This window comes from Nylanderia fulva, unplaced genomic scaffold, assembly GCF_048542155.1.
Source record: "Nylanderia fulva isolate GAGA-0341 unplaced genomic scaffold, ASM4854215v1 Scaffold64, whole genome shotgun sequence".
NCBI lineage: Eukaryota > Metazoa > Arthropoda > Insecta > Hymenoptera > Formicidae > Nylanderia > Nylanderia fulva.
Genome location: NW_028190742.1, coordinates 555,342 through 572,409, shown reverse-complemented (window position 1 = coordinate 572,409; position 17,068 = coordinate 555,342). Strand labels below are relative to the sequence as shown.

At 33.5% G+C, this 17,068-nt stretch overlaps 1 protein-coding gene across 13 annotated transcripts in view; it reads right to left on the bottom strand.

The window, feature by feature from the left end:
* Positions 1 to 363: 363 nt before the first annotated feature.
* CaMKII (Calcium/calmodulin-dependent protein kinase II) overlaps positions 364 to 17,068 on the bottom strand; it is a 205,810-nt gene continuing 189,105 nt past the window's right edge. For 8 of the 13 annotated variants that reach the window (XM_085488162.1, XM_029301442.2, XM_029301448.2 and 5 more), the window contains 3 exons: positions 15,818 to 15,912; positions 13,918 to 14,035; positions 364 to 3,979 (listed from right to left, as the gene is read on the bottom strand). In XM_085488162.1, the coding sequence (XP_085344288.1) occupies positions 3,847 to 3,979; positions 13,918 to 14,035; positions 15,818 to 15,912 (346 nt within the window). In that variant the 3' untranslated portion in view covers positions 364 to 3,846. The remainder of the gene's footprint in view (positions 3,980 to 13,917; positions 14,036 to 15,817; positions 15,913 to 17,068) is intronic. The other 5 variants (XM_029301443.2, XM_029301449.2, XM_029301447.2 and 2 more) reach the window with 1 other exon arrangement.

Genomic DNA, 17,068 nt, shown 5'->3' with positions numbered 1-17,068 from the left:
CTGTATGATGTGTGTGTATCTTGATTTTTGTGTGTTCGACCATCATATGAGTTTGCGGCAGCGCTTATTTAAATTAGCTAAGTGTGTGTGTGTGTGTGTGTGTGTGTGTGTTTGTTTGTGTGTGTGTGTGTGTGTGTGTGTGTGTGGTGCGTGCGTGTGTGCGTGCGTGCGTGCGTGCGTGCGTGCGTGCGTGCGTGCGTGCGTGCGTGCGTGCGTGCGTGCGTGCGTGCGTGCGTGCGTGCGTGCGTGTGCGTGCGTGCGTGCGTGCGTGCGTGCGTGCGTGCGTGTGTGCGTGTGTGCGTGTGTGCGTGCGTGCGTGCGTGCGTGCGTGTGTGTGTGTGTGTGTGTGTGTGTGTGTGTGTGTGTGTGTGTGTGTGTGTGTGTGTGTGTGTGTGTGTGTGTGTGTGTGTGTGTGTGTGTGTGTGTGTGTGCGTGCGTGCGTGCGTGCGAGTGCACATCACCGCTAATTTTACCAATTTGACAATGAGGTAAAAATGAGGTTAAAACGCGCAATCGCTTCTCTCTCTAGGCAATTGTACGTTATGTTTTGCAATTGGTATTCGCGCATCGATATGTGTGTGCGTGTGTGAATGTGTGTGCGCGTGCGTGTGTGTGTTTACATGTGTGCGTGCGCGCGCGCGCGGCGAAAAAATATTTCCCGCAGCGAGATATAACCTATTATATACTGCGTTCACAAAGAGAACGATCACGCATTTCGTCCGGTTCGCGGATAGATCCCGACTGATTGCGACTATTCATTTTTCTCTCTCTACGCTGCCAAACGGATTCTGCAAGCCAGATCCAAGAGAAAACCGCAGAGAAAGCCCGCGCGCAATTTATTTGCAGAGAGCATGAAAAATAGAGATAAGGAGACCGAACTAGCATGGAGAAATTATCGAAATGTGCGACTTCTTCTTCTTCTTTGTATTGTGTGGCACCTGTACGCATCCACGTAAAACGGCCATCAACTGGTAAAAATTGTTAATTACGACGTGTACGTGTTTTTGTGTGTGTATGCGTCGGGTCTCCGTACGGGTCTTCGAAATGTGCGACTGAATGTCAAGCCTACATGTAGTTTATCAAGCTCCGCAAGGTTGCGCTTTTGTCTCACGGGACTCAGGTCGAATTCACACCTTGACAGAAAAGCCAATCAGAACTCGCGTTGGTTAGTAAGTTTACTACTACCAAGTTGACTACCTATAATAAGCTTACTATCAACGCGATTCTGATTGGTTTCTGTTTTTCTGTCAAGGTATGAATTCGGCCTCACACATACACATAACTTCTCTCTACACGTAGACGGTGCATGGACTTTTGTATTAGTTGAAACAGGGCACCTTGTGATTACAATGCCACTTATAAGTCTCTATAGGTACTATTACCGGGTCTCGGTTTGAATCGCACATCTCAAACACATAGTTTGGTCTCCTTATTTCTATTCTTCATGGCAGAGTAAATTATGTGCCAAGTCCAAAAAATACGATAGTAACACATTAAGTAGTTGCACTCGAATTTTCTCCCACCTAATTCCCACTCTGTCCAAAGTTGCACGGAGAGTGATCGTTCTTTTTGTGAACGCAGTATATATATCGCAACTGTCTTACAGTATGTAAGCTGGCTATAAATTTACTATTTATAGTCACAATAATATTCGTTATTCAAAAGCAACATTATGAAAGATTTGATATCAAATTGTAGTTGCTTGGTCGTATATATATATATAATATCACGAACATCATTGCTAATCGTGATAAAAAACGTAGAATTAATCTCGTAGAAGTTTATAACACCTCAAACTTACAACTACATAGATTAAATACGAAGCTCGAAGGACTTTCTTGCGCATTGTTAGATAAGATTTACCTATAAGAAATATTATAAGTTTATCCACGCGTGGCGAATACTGTTTCTTTTATACTGTATCTCTTTTTTTTCTCTTTTTCTAAGTTATGTCGCAACTTTATCTCATTTTATTACAAAATGCTCATTCCATATTCTAAATATTTCTTGAAGAGATCGAGTATAAAAAACACATCGGAAGTATACGCAAACTTAACTGTTTAAAAATTTTAATCTCATTTAGTCTTATTATTAATGATGTAAAAACGAGATAACGCCCCAAAATTAATCGATGTTTCCTATCTCGCTGCAGGAGCAGTAATATTTTGGTATGCAAGCGTGCACGTGCATAGATGCAGCTCGTTGCTCTCTGTTACGAAAAACGAGAGTAAAAATCGAAGAATGAAATTGCCTGGAAGAATTTTTTTACTGCGTTGTAGTGGCTACATCAACATGGCGGTACTTTTATTCTCATCGCTTGCCACGAACTTCTCAACCGCGATTCCAATTTGCTACCTCCTTGCACATCACGTCACTTCTGTTTTTTCTGTTCTTTATCTTCTCTCTGCGTCGGCACTTCGTTGCCTTCTCCTTCTTCATCCTTTTCTAAGTCTGTCATGATGACTGAATCCATAGATGTCTAGAATTCGATTCAACTTAATCCTATCTTTGCCAAATTTCCCTTTGCTATGGCTTTCGTGTACAATTTGTTTTATCATCTTCTCTACTACAGTAAGAAGATATTATAACATCTCACTTTCTATATTGGGTAGTCTTTCCGAAAATATTTTGCAACTATTTGCTTTGTGAATTGGTCGCGAAATGTATAAACGTGCTCGATGTCTTATCTAATTTTGCTTATTAAAATAGCTACGATCGCATTACGTTTTTTTTTCTCCGTCGATAGGTCGTGATAATTTTTAGTTATTCACAATATGTAATTTTGATCTTCAATATTCAAACTAGTTTCTAATCTCGCCGATTAGTAAAACTTCGATGTTCCAATGAGCATAAAATTGTGTAATTTCGTGACTTTCGGCTCCATTTTATCAGCTACTTTTTTTGGTTTCTGTTCTATTACGATGTTGATACATATTATCAACGCAAGTGCTTGTTTTCGCGATTCCATTTTCACATTAATCTCGCATGATATTTTATTTAACATATTTCATCTAGAATTTATTTGTTCTCTTTAATATTTATTAATGCAATAATCGCTTTTGCTCTTAACCAAAACAGTCTTGTCTTCAAAAATCAAAGAAAAATTTGCTATCACGAAAAAAAGCAGACACTGGAACATAAACGATTAAAAATATGCAACAAAATTTTCCTTTTATTCCCCCCCCCCCCCTCTCTCTCTCTCTCTCAGCTGCAAATTCTGTCAACTGACAGTCAAAAAGCATGTCTATTTACCTTACAATCTCATTAGATGATCGATCGATTCCGCTCTTTCAACTTGCGTTTTCAACTGATTTTGATCTCGACTTTGACGTTTCAGTTGATCTCGCTTTTGCGTGTAGTTTTTCTCAAGGCTTTGAGGCACACGTAGCGCAGTGCACGCATAAATATAAGTAAGTAGATAATAAGTACGCTGAACAGGTACTGGAGCGAGTAATACATGCCGGCAGTTACGACATATATTTCAGCTTCGGTTTGTCGCGCTTAGTACTACTTTTAAGTAAGTGTGTTATGTATATTGTGCGTGTATATGTATGTGTATATGTGTGTGTTTTATATGCATATTATCCTCTTTTTCGAATGTTACATCGTTGTTTGTAATGTAACTTTTTTCATATACATATCTCTTTTTGTGTATATGCATACGCATCTGTGTATTTATATGCGTGCGCGCGCGCGTGTGTATGTGTGTATGTATGTGTGTGTATGTAAGTGTGTATAAGAACGCCCGAATATGTGCTCCGTATTCCTAACGTTCATTAATTCGCTTTCTATGGTGACAAAAAGCGTCCACTGAGAGCGGTAGCAGGGACAGTCCTCTTAGCCGATCTATTTGTGATTGAAAGAAAATGGCGACGGACCCGTCACTGCGCTTCGATGAAAATGCACATTCTGCCACTTGTTGTCTCTCTTGTGCCATACACGGCTCTCTTCACTCTGCTGAGTATGTGCGATGCCTTGTCTGCGAGTAAAAGTAGAGAAAATGTACAAAATTAGTATTAATAGAACGTTTTAATTACACAGCACAAAAATATTATAGAACCCAGCAAACACAATATATAAATGTTATATACTTAAGCATGTTACATGTAACGTATATGTTAGTTGTAATTTCCCACTCATAGATATAACATTTTTAATATTACATATATTACATTGTAGTTATATTGTCATTATATCCCAAGATAGCACTGACTTATCAATACATCAATGTGCTATTTGGTATATAATTACAATATAACTACAATGTAATATATGTTATATTAAAATGTTACATCTATGAGTGAGAAATTACAACTAACATGGATGTTACATGTAACGTACACGTTATATTACCTGTTATATTCCGTTTTATTATAGCAATGTAACAATTATATATTGGTGTTTGCTGGGAATGTACTGTATCCAGGGAGAAATCGTGCAGTCGTCTGTGCATAGGCAAAGTGCGGAAAGAGATTGGCGCATTACTTAGAATCTTAGAGTATTAGAGTCCTATAATTAGAGATGTTGCTTCTTTTCACTCCTTCCCGACAGTCGTCATCTTGTAACTATGAAGCAGAAGACAGATTAACAAGCGAAGCAGTGGAGCGCACAATAGACTTGTTTTATTCCCGCACTGATGAACTAGTACATACTATAATAAGTTAGAATGAGACAAGCATATTTTGTCTCACTCCTTTCAGAATTTGAATAATATTGTTGCTTCTTTTCACTCCTTCCCGACAGTCGTCATCTTGTAACTATGAAGCAGAATACAGATTAACAAGCGAAGCAGTGGAGCGCACAATAGACTTGTTTTATTCCCGCACTGATGAACTAGTACATACTATAATAAGTTAGAATGAGACAAGCATATTTTGTCTCACTCCTTTCAGAATTTGAATAATATTGTTAAAAAATAAATTATCCACATATAAGTGGAATATAGAAGAATAACACTGGTCAACATTTTTTAATCTTTTTTAATGTCATCGCAAATGAAATGACAGGTTATTTCGATTGAATTTTTCCTGTATATTACAAGTCTGAAATCTAAAATGTTCCATTACGTTACGTTTTTGAGAAAAACGAGGTCAAAAGGTTAGAAAAACTCGTTTTTGGCATTTTTTAAACCTTTGTCATAAAGAAACGGAACATGACAGAATATTTTATGAAGGCTCAGATTAAAGCTTAAATCTTAAACTTTAATATTATGAAGAAAAAATGCATGTAACAATACTGTGACTGTGAAGTCGTGTAGCACAGGTTTTTGGATTCAGCGCGCGCCAATTTTGATCTCGCATTTGACAACAAAACAAACTAGTCAAATCAAAACTAGTCAAAGTGTAAACGAAAATGCTTTTTGGGGGATTTCCGCATTGTTGATTTCGAGTTTAATATCCAAATTCAGAATAAAAATGGCAGATTAATACAAAATAGGAACAAAAAATTAAAAATGAATGTTTCGCCGAAATTTTTAATTTTTTGTTCCTATTTTGTATTAATCTGCCATTTTTATGGGTTTAAGAACGAAAAATTAAAAATTTCGTCGAAACACTCATTTTTAATTTTTTGTTCTTATATATTTTTGTTATCAAACGCAAGATTAATATTAACGCGCGCCCAGTCAAAAAACCTATGCTACACGACTTCATAATGGGTGCTTTTCAGCAAGAAAGACACAGATAGACACTGTGTAACACTAGTGTAACACAATTGAGCACAAAGCGACTTAGCTAAAGAGCTGAGTAAGGTGGTGTTATATTGGGTAATAGTAGAAAAGCACTTGTGTCGCACACAGTGTGACTTTGTGTCGCCTGTGTTGCTTGCTGAAAAGCACCCAATAAGTATTGTCACATGTTTCTTTACTTCATAACATTAAAATTTAAGGTTCAAGTTTTAACTTGAGCTCACATAAAATATTCTATCACGTCCCGTTTCTTTGTGACAGAAGTTCAAATAATACTAAAAACATTTTTTTTTTAAATGTGACGTGAACATTTTGGATTTTAGATTCGTAATCTACGAGAAAAATCTTATTTAAATCTTATTTTGTCATTCCTTTTGTGACAAAAATAGTGTTGATTAGTGTAATCTGTCACTAAAATATCAAAATTGTGCTCGAAAATTAATTTTCTCAAGATCAATTATCTTTTCACAATACCAATCTGCACCTTGCACAATCGTGCTTTGTACCAAGTGATATTTGTGTTTACGCGCGCTTGCAATGATTAGATGATAGCAAAAAAACCATGTGAGTTCAAGAGCCAATCAAAAACTATTCGGATCTCATTGACATCTGAATATATAGAACATAGCCTTTTGAGAGGGGCAAGTGATTTTTGCGTTAGGAGGGAGTATATGAACTTCTGAAGTTCCGAGATTGGTTCCACGTTGACGGAACTGACCGAAGTGTACCGAAGTTCATTAACTCTCCCCTTACCATCAGAATCAGTTGCTCCTCTCCTCTATATATTAGTCTAACATTATCGAGCGTAATCGAATTTAACCGAAGTTCATAGAGTACCTCCTTACCGCAAAAATCACCCTCCTCGTCCTAATTGATAACTAATGCTCCATCTCTGTCTATTATATTCTGATGTCAATGGTTCGAACCTGGTGCATCTCTGAATATAGGCACTGACAAGGTACTGTTAAAAACTGTCGGCCGTGGGTAAATTTCTGTCTCTATCAAATAGGCCCGATGGGCCCGACATCGATCGATAATCATGACAATAAATAACTAATAAGAACATTTTATTCGTTCTACTATATTGCAAATTATAATTATATAGTTTATATATTCAACATAATTAATAATTAAATATATATATATATATATATATACCTATAAGTATTTATATATATTATATATAAAATAAGAGTTTAATAGTTATCGACACCATACCGACAGGCCTCATTAGTAGGCGACACAAACTCCCGTAAGGTCGTCGATCTTTAATAGTACTTCGTCGATGTTATAGGCCAAAATGACATCATCAACGTCAAAAGGACGTCATTTTGACGTTTAATGACGTCAGCTTGCTACCTAGGTAGTTATAATTTCCCATTCAACAATGTAAATGCAATATAACACGTGTTATATAATTGTTACTTGGTGTTTGCTGCGTATGTTCGATTAAATTTATCCTGTACATAGTAAAATTCACTATGTACATATTAATACTTTTTATTATGATAAATGTTAATTAAAGAAACTTTTATAAAATTCTTTTAATATCATTATCATATTTAATATCATAAATGACGTCCTTTTAACGTTGATAATGTCATTTTAACGTTTAATGACGTCAGCTTGCTACCTGGGTAACAGTTATATAATTGTTACTTGATGTTTGCTGGGTATGTTCGATTAATTTTATTCTGTACATAGTAAAATGTAATAACACAAATAACACGTGTTACATATATTGCATTTACATAATAAAACAATGTAAATGCAATATAACACGTGTTATATTACATTTACATTGTTGCATAGAAAATTATAACTAACAGTTATATAATTGTTATTACTTGGTATATTACTTGGTGTTTGCTGGGTATCTTCTATCTTATTGTGTAGATATTATTATTTTTTATTGTGACAAATATTAATCAGAGCAACTCTTATAAAATTCTTCCAATATTACATTGTCTCATGATTACCATGATTTTCAGGATAAATTCTGAAAGAAACTTCTCTCTGTGTAGATTGTTACCTTCATCTGCAATGCGCAAACGCGAATTAGCGAAAGCAGCGCTTATAGAAGATTATAGGCTTAAGCGGGGAGCACACACTTTTGCATAGGCGCACAAGCGTAAGCATAATAATCTTGATTAGTCTATAAATGTATGCATAAGAAATTCAACTAATCGAATTTCTTATGCATATGCTTATGCGCTTATGCAAAAGTGTATGCTCCCCGCTTTAGGCATTGAACTATATACATCATACCGGAGCGCGCACGGCCATATTCCCTCCATGGCTACTGCGGCCAAAAAGAAATAGTTGAATCACAGTTTAGCCACAGTATAAGTATACACAGTAGCGACAGTGAGTGTCGGCATTTTTTATGTAGATAGTCTCAAGTCACGTGGTATGCCGCCATGTTGTTAGATGTACGGCCGCCATGATTCAAATATACGTATTCTAATCATAAAAAACATAAAGCTATAGAATTAAAGGTTACCTGATGTGACATTGGCGCAGCCATATTGTTAGATGTACGAACTCGCGTATGCGCATTAAAATTTGATACCGGGTCGGATGGCTCACTGTCGCTACTGCGTATACTTATACTGTGGTTTAGCTATAACCAGTTACGACAGTCAGTGAAATTTTGCGTACAATATTTGAGGGCGCATGCGTCAACTGTACCATCAAAAATGGCGGTGCCCACATATGACGCGTGTATCTAACCTGCGTTTCTTGTTTTAGATAAATTAGTAAAGATCATTTGTATTTTTTCAAGAAATAATTTTCAAGCCATAATGAAATTTTCTTGTGTTATGTATAAAAACATATTTGGACAAAATCCAGTTTTATTTATATCATCATATGTTAAGATTTTTTAAAGATTTAAGACTATTTGTAATGTTATTTATAAATGACGATTTCATTATTATAGAGTACGTATGAGTACCTAAAAAATTATTAAATCATCATTTTGGTATTCTATATCTTTGAATAACGCGCTATCAAGAACATGGCGCATAGCCACGTGACTGAGAAACACGAACATCAAAGGTTCCGACGCTTATGTCGTAACTGGTTATAGCTAAACTGTGGTTGAATTGAGACGAAGCTATCTCTTTTTTCTGAAAACTATCATTGTAATACATCAGGTCACGTGATCAACATAGTTAAACAAGAACAGCATCGTCCCAATTCAACTATCGCAGTCCCACAATACCGACCGCCAATCAGAACAGGCGTGCGCGTTCCAATATAATATATAGTTCAATGGAGTTAGGAGATATTGGTGACATCAGTATGCAAAATTATTTGTCACTGTATGTATACTGCCTGACATTAATTATAACCTATTCTATTATCATCAATTGTATTGCAATTAAAAATTACAATTCCATTTTTACACGGAGCGATAAGCGTGACGTCATCCGCGTTTGCGAGCAAAGGTTACAAGCCATCTTTCTCTCCCGCATTCAACTTAGATACAAATATTTTTTAAAATAGAGCAATTCTCTATCCAAGTATATATGTTCTAAGATTATAGAACTCTACTTATTGTTAGTATGAAAGAGAACATTTTTAAAAGTCGCAACATCCAATATTGGCAGTTCAATGTTTTGCGGGCCTGATGACACTCGTTGCTGGCACTGACAAATTACAGTGAAGGGGGACTTTGCAGGCGTTTTATGGATGGAAACCTGTGCGAAACAGACATGTTTTCTTCCGAAATCTGCACAATCTCTCCCTGGATATAATATAGTTAGAATATTACAAAATATCAGCAAGATTCTGATACCTTTGGCGCAGTAATGTAAAAATGATTTCTAAAAAAATTTTAGCGGCGAATACGAGAAAAGTACTAAAAATTCCACAACCAAAAAATATCATAAATAAGAAAAATTATTGGCGAACCTAGACAGCACAGAATATTTAGAAAATATTTATAGAATATTTGTAATAATTATTTTAATATTTTATAAATATTTATCACATAAATATTTTATAAATGATTTTGGAGTCTTAGATTCAATAGATCATACATATTTATCATAAATATCAGAATATATTTACGATAAATATGGTAAATATTATAAATATATTTATTAAATCATTATAATACAGATTTTTAAAAATTTATATTTTCTTTAATAAATATTCAGTAAAAAATCATAAGTTAAGAAAATATAATCAACGATTTTTTAATCAAAACGATTAGTTAATATAGTCTAATCTAAAATTTGGTTAATTAAATGTTTTTGTGTTTTTAAACTCTATTAGCCATTTATAAAAAGTTAAAAATGTGTAAAAAAAAGTTTATAAGTAACCTTTATTTTAAAATAGAAAATAAAATTCTAGTTTTGAAACTTTCGCGGCCATTGAAATCATCAATGCAAAAGGCTTCCGGATGGATGCCGCGTGATTGAACAGCGTAATGCCAACGTTTCGCAAACGGTGCAGTTTGCATTTTTAGGGCTGAGAGCTTCGATATTGAGCCTTCTTGGGTTGTGGTCCTTATATATATTATGGGAGGTTTTTTATCTACGGAAAAGTATTCCGTTATGACGCCACCTAGTGGTGTGAGTGTATAAGGACAGTGTGCCAAATAGGGTTTGTTTGATAACCTTTGTCGCGGTTGAAGTTGTCGGGATGTTTCAGAATTTCTATAGGGCTTCACGATGTTTCCTGGCGAATTGCTTTTCGAGGAAGCTAGTCTGGTTGCTTTGTCGTATTGCACCGAATGTCTCCATCCAATGTTCTGCCAAGGCTAATTGACTAAAATGGCAGTACCTGGCATTCCGTTGGTGTTCCTTAATTCATGTACTGATCTTTCTCCCAGTTTCTCCTATGTACACTTTTCCGCAGAAGCAAAGAATCCTGTATACACCTGGTGTTTCTAAGTGTGGTCTCCGGTCCTTGGGATTAGGAAGTAGTTGTGCAATCTTATTTTGAGGTTTGGAAATTACTTTGATGTTGTGTTTACCCAGGATCCTGCTAATACGTTCTGTTGTACCCTGAAGATACGGAAGGATCGTCCATTTTTTATCTTCTTTTTCTCCTTCTTTTTCACTTGATGTACTCATATTTGTAGAACTGGAGATTTTATTTTTCAGCCTTTCAGTTGTTCGATAGATATTGTACCCATTCTTGGTCAAAACTTGGTTGAAATGTTCTAATTCTTCATTCAGGGAAGTTGGTTCAGAAATTGTTAAGGCTTTATATATTAATGAACTGATGACAGAATTTTTCTGAATCGGGTGATGATAAGAGATGGCATGGAGGTAACGATCCGTATGTGTTGGTTTTCAATAAACCCGATGGCCTAAGATACCGTCTTTGTTCTTTTTAACTAACACGTCTAGAAAGGGGAGCTGATTATTCTGTTCTATTTCCATTGTGAACTGAACACTGCGGTGCTGAGAATTTAGAAAGCTGAGAAATTGAGGGAGCGTTTCTCTGCCATGACTCCAGATGACAAAGACGTCATCAACATATTGAAACCATGTAGAGAGTTTGAGAGGTGCGTTTTTCAAGACTTTATTTTCAAAATGTCCCATACAGCACAGATTATTGCAATTATATTGCAGCAACGTTGCAATGTTGCAAGTTGCAATGCAACATTATAAAGACATTGCAGAGATATAAGTGCACAAAATTCCAGCACACTTGTAGCAACATGACATTAATATTTCGGAAATATTGCATGTAATCCAAATTCTATAATTTATATATTGTAATATATATAAATTAACTACAACGTATTTTCATTAATGATTTATTTACATTTATATACCTGTATATGCAACATTAGTTTATGGTTGCAATAACAATGCATTATTGCAAACTCATAACATATTACAATATTGTTGTAATATTTTGTTGCAATCTTCCAAAAAGCGGACATTTTAACATTGCTGCAATTCAACAGCAATGATGTAGCAACATTTTGCAGTGAATTTGTAATATTGCAATATTGCGGTGAAAGATTATTGTAATGTTTTTGCAATCTATCGGTGCTGTATGGGGTTCCATTTTAGTCAATCAGACTTGGCAGAACATTGGATGGAAACGGGCCACTCGGTTCAATACGACAAAGCAACCAGACTAGCCTCCTCGCAAAGCTATTTTGCCAGAAAACATCGTGAAGCCCTAGAAATTCTGAAACATCCCGACAACCTCAACCGCGACAAAGGTTATCAAACAAACTCTATTTGGCACACTGCCCTTAATATACACTCACACCACTAGGTGGCGTCATAACGGAATACTTTTCCGTAGATAAAAAACCTCCCATAATATATATGTATAAGGACCACAACCCAAGAAAGTTTAATGTCGGAGCTCTCAGCCCTGAAGATGCAAAGTGCAACGTTTGCGAAACGTCGGCATTACGCTGTTTAACCACGCGGCATCCATCCGGAAACCTTTTGCATTGAAGAATATAAAATTATAATATACACTGAATATACTTATAGCGTTTTCGATTGGGAAAAAGTTAGTGCGCACCAGTGCGCACTCAGTTTACACGAACACTGGACAAGTTCCATGGGTTGCACTGAATAGTGCAGGTGAAAATGAACACGCCAAAATTTTCAGTGCCACTTGAGTTGACTAGATTCCGGGAAGAACGAAAAAGTAACCTCGACATCTTGTGTTCAGTTAAGTAATGATTTTTATTATATGTAATTAAATATAGAAGATGATCAAGAATATCACGTATGACAAATATAAAAATTATTATTATTCAGTATAAAAATGCTATTACATTAAGTACATTAATTATATTTTAAAAAAAGGTATAGGTTCGATGTTTATATAAAAAGATATAACACTTACGGTGTCATTATCCTTTTTTTTCACACATTCTACATAATTTACAGTTTTTGGAATTATTCTTCTAGTTCGAAGAGTTGTAATTATTTCTTCTTGCTCGCTTGAACTAGAAAAAGATTCCAAAAATGTCTCCAAAATATTAAAGAGAGCCAAATCCGAATTGCTCATTATGTCGAATTTTCGTTCAAAAGAATGCCCTACTGCTTGCATGCATCCAGTGCACTGAACTGGCACCGTCAAAATATCTCGTGCCACTTAGTGCGCACTGAGTGCGCACTATGCGAGTGTTGTGCGTTCAAACGAACACGCAACACTAGTCAAGTGCGCATTGGCACTACCAATCGAACACGCGCCTGACATTCAGTGCAGCCAGTGCACCCCAATCGAAAACGCTATTAGGCAACAGAGTAGTTTAACAAATAAATTGACGTACACATCGATATATACGTAAATTTATTTGTTAAAAGACATTTTGTTGCAGAATGTAGCTCAAAAATAGAAATAATTTTATGATATTTTTAATTTTATTAATTTCCGTTTTTGCCAGCTTTATATAATTCTCACGACAAAAATCAAATGCGAGAAAGATACGTCACATAGCGGTAAATAAAAGAACTAACAATTTAGTTAAAAAATATTTACAAAATAATTACTATAAATATTTATCTTTACATACCATAAATATTATATAAAGCATTTAATCTATGTTTTAATAACATGTTAAATAATATGTTAAATAAAGGCTTTTAGAAAATATTTTCAAAATATTTGTACAATATTTGAAAAAATATATATTCATAAATATTTATGATTCTTTATCATAAATATTGTGTACTGTCTAGATAATATTTATTATTATAATTTTATTACAAAGAACCCTTATAGAAATTTATCACTAGTAACGCCAATTAATCACTTATTTCGAGTATTTAAATTACTGATATACAGTAATTTAAGTACTCGAAATAAGTGATCAATTGGCGTTACTAGTAATAAATTTTTATAAGGGAAGAAGCAAAAATTAAATGAAACGAGCCTTATTTACAGCTTTAAAAAATAACATTTTCAGTTAAACCGTTATTATTCGAAAACAAATCGATCGAATTGAATTTTTCTTGTACAGATAAAAAGTACTCGTTTACGCCTTTAATTTGAGGTATCACAAAGGGAGTAATTCCATTTAAGATTTTAAAGTTAAAGTAAAGGGCGCGTAAAGAATGGCTCACCCTTTGATCGTTATACTGCGATTTTATGTCCCCCTGTGAGCCCAATATTCATTTCAAATTGTGTTTTGATATCTTTACTAGATCCCAAGATATTTTGACTGATGATTTTCAAATTGACACCCTATATGAATATTATAAGCTGTGTTCGTTTTTACGATTTCTACTTACTTGTCTATGTACTGCGTCAGCCTGACATATGCGATGCAAGCGGCATCTTCACCCAGCAGGTGAACGTGAGGATTCAAGATGGTAGTATTGACAGCTTTACAGTTCTTCCCAAGGACTGCTTAAAATGTTTAAGAAAAACAAAATTAATGTTACTCGACTTTATGATATAACGTTTATAACAAACGACATAAACAATTTACTGTAGCGTTGAAATATCACAAAAAACAAAAACGAAGGGTGAGGGTAGAAGAAAGAAAAGAAAAGGAGAGGGAGAAAGAAGGGGATGGGAAAAGGGGGGAAGAAGAAAAATATTCTAAAATAATTTTGAAAATATATTTTTTTTTATAATTGTGACATCAAAAAAACTTAGTTAATTTTCTTTTTTATTAAGAAACTCTGTAATCTTGGAAAATTTAATCTCAGATAAAATGAATTAAATGTTTTCAAAATAACTCTGAGAAGAAACTATAAATGCGATATCGTGTGGATACACATATCTTCACATTTCATAATAATAAAAACATAATAAAGATATATATTTTTTCAAATACACGTATTTTAGTTGCGGAAATGATTGAAAGGAGAATCCGAAATATATATGAATTAATAAATAAATTTAATGCATTTTATTTTTGAGAAAAGTTAACTGCTGGGCTTGGCTCTTAATCAGCCTATATATTTCTCTATTTTAGAATATAGAATATCACAAATGTTTGATATCCGTACCTCACAACTATAAGAAATTTAATATTTTTTTCAAAATTATATCTATTTTAATATCTTTAATACTATAATAAAAACATTGATATAAATATTAAATTAGAAAAATTAAAAGTGTAAATAAATCAATAGCTAAATATCGATATTAAGAAAGCTTAGTAATCTTAATTTCCTGTACGTAGACAAATTAAAATTTTTACTTAAATTATTATATTGGAAATATACAAGTGTTCTATTAATATGTAATGCTTTCGGCCCGTTCTACAATACGTCGTATGTCGCAGTCGGATATCGGAACGTAAGCGATTGTCCAATGCGGAAATTTTGTTTTCGAAAAAGAAATTTTCTCATTAGACAATCACTTACGTTCCGACATCCGACTGCGACATACGACGTATTGTAGAATGGGTCTTCGAATCTGAATAATACCACATGGAAACATGCTTCTAAAAAATTCTTGATAATAATTATGAAATGGACTTGCTTAATTGATTTTAATATGCTATTATATATACAATAAATTAAAGAAAAACAATGAAATACTGAATTACTGAAAAAAAATTAAATTAAACATTACGTGACGGTAAATATGTATGCACCAATCAATCTTTTTCTTTACTCTTTATTATACTATTTATAGCAAATATTAAATAAGTCATGCAAAATTGTGTTCGTGTTTAGAATAACTTTTGCAATTATACATAATAAAAATGACAAAAATAATATTCATGCAATCATTTAGAAATATTTTATAAATAATATTCATTTGCTGCATTATATTTTTATCAAATAATAAAGTAATAAGCTTATAACTTAAGGTAAGAGTAGCATGTATAAAACTATAATGTATACAAAACTATAATATATATTCTTGTCGATAAGATATAAATCAACAAAAGTTACAAAAATATAAATAAGTAATCAGTGTTCTATAAACGTTTAATTTTGTGAATCGACAAGCTTAACTATATCGATACAATAAAAGAGGTTCTTGTTGAAAATTGCTTTCTTGAAGCATACACAATGCCTTTTATTATTGACTGAACAATGGCATGTAAACAATACATATAAATAAATATGCACGTTATTTGCGTGCTAAAATACATCACTATTAATTAATGTAATGAGCGACAAACACGTGCGATAATTAACAACGGTGGTGAAAACAAGTTATAATTACCATTATCAAAATAAAATTTGTGGAAATCCATTCCTTCGACTAAATTACCTAGAGCTTCCGGTTCGAATGCGGTCAAGTGTGGATCACAGATTTTCCTGAAATCATTACAAAGAGATTAGCGCGTTCTATGTTGAGATAATTATATTTTCAGTATTGATTATTATCTTACATTAGTTTTCCTATCAGCAAAAAAAAGTAATTCGAACTTATAAATTAAATGTTAATTAAGTGCCGAAGTTCGAAATTATATGTATGTGTGCGAAATTGTTTGGTAGATTTATATTTAGATGAATATTGACATAACATTAAAAATTGCCCATTTTAAATTTAAATATCAAAACTATATATTTGACTTACATATAGCTCTCCAAATTGGCAAATTGGCATACAAGTAAAATATAGTACAACACTTTTATTTAGATACCGATAAATTTATTGAAGTCGCCAGTGATGTTTTACTCATATAAACTTGTTTGGTTTTACTCCATACAAGTTTATCAATATTTCGACCTAACTGGCCAGTACAAATTATTACAAACACAAGGTTTCGACCCTCAGGTCAATCAAATTATCAAGTGTGATTTTCAAGATGTTGATTCGAAAGCAGTGCTATTATACTAATGACTCTTATTTAATCTCATTTTTATAAAAACTCATATAATGTTTTATTTTTAATAAAATTTTGACTTTTTTAAGAAATGTCTATTATTCTAACTGTGGTAAATTTTAAGATATCGGGATAAATTTTTTTATATAAATAGATTAGCATTAAAAGATTGGTATTAATTTGACGGAAATCAATGAAAGGATTCATTTTTTTATTATGAATTTTTAAGAAATGTCTTAGCTTGCTCTAATTCCCATAAATTTTAAGATATCTGAGTAAATTTTTTTACGTAAATAAATTATCATTAAATAATGTTTATGGTATTGAGTTTTGCGATAATCAGTAAAAAATTTCGATTTTTATATAATTTTTAAAAAATATGCATTTTTTAATTTTCGTAAATTTTGATATATCAAGCTAAATGCTTTTACCTCGAAAAATTTGAAATCGTATTTTGATACCAATTTCGAGAAAATCGGTCCATTAATGAAGGAGTAGTTTGCGGTCAGACAGGCAGACGGTACTTATCAATATATAGATCGCGCGAAAAAAATATATATTTAAAAAATGTTAGATATAGCTTTGAAGCATGCGCAAAGCGCAGGTCGAAAAATTAGTATTTTTATATAAATAGAGTATCATTA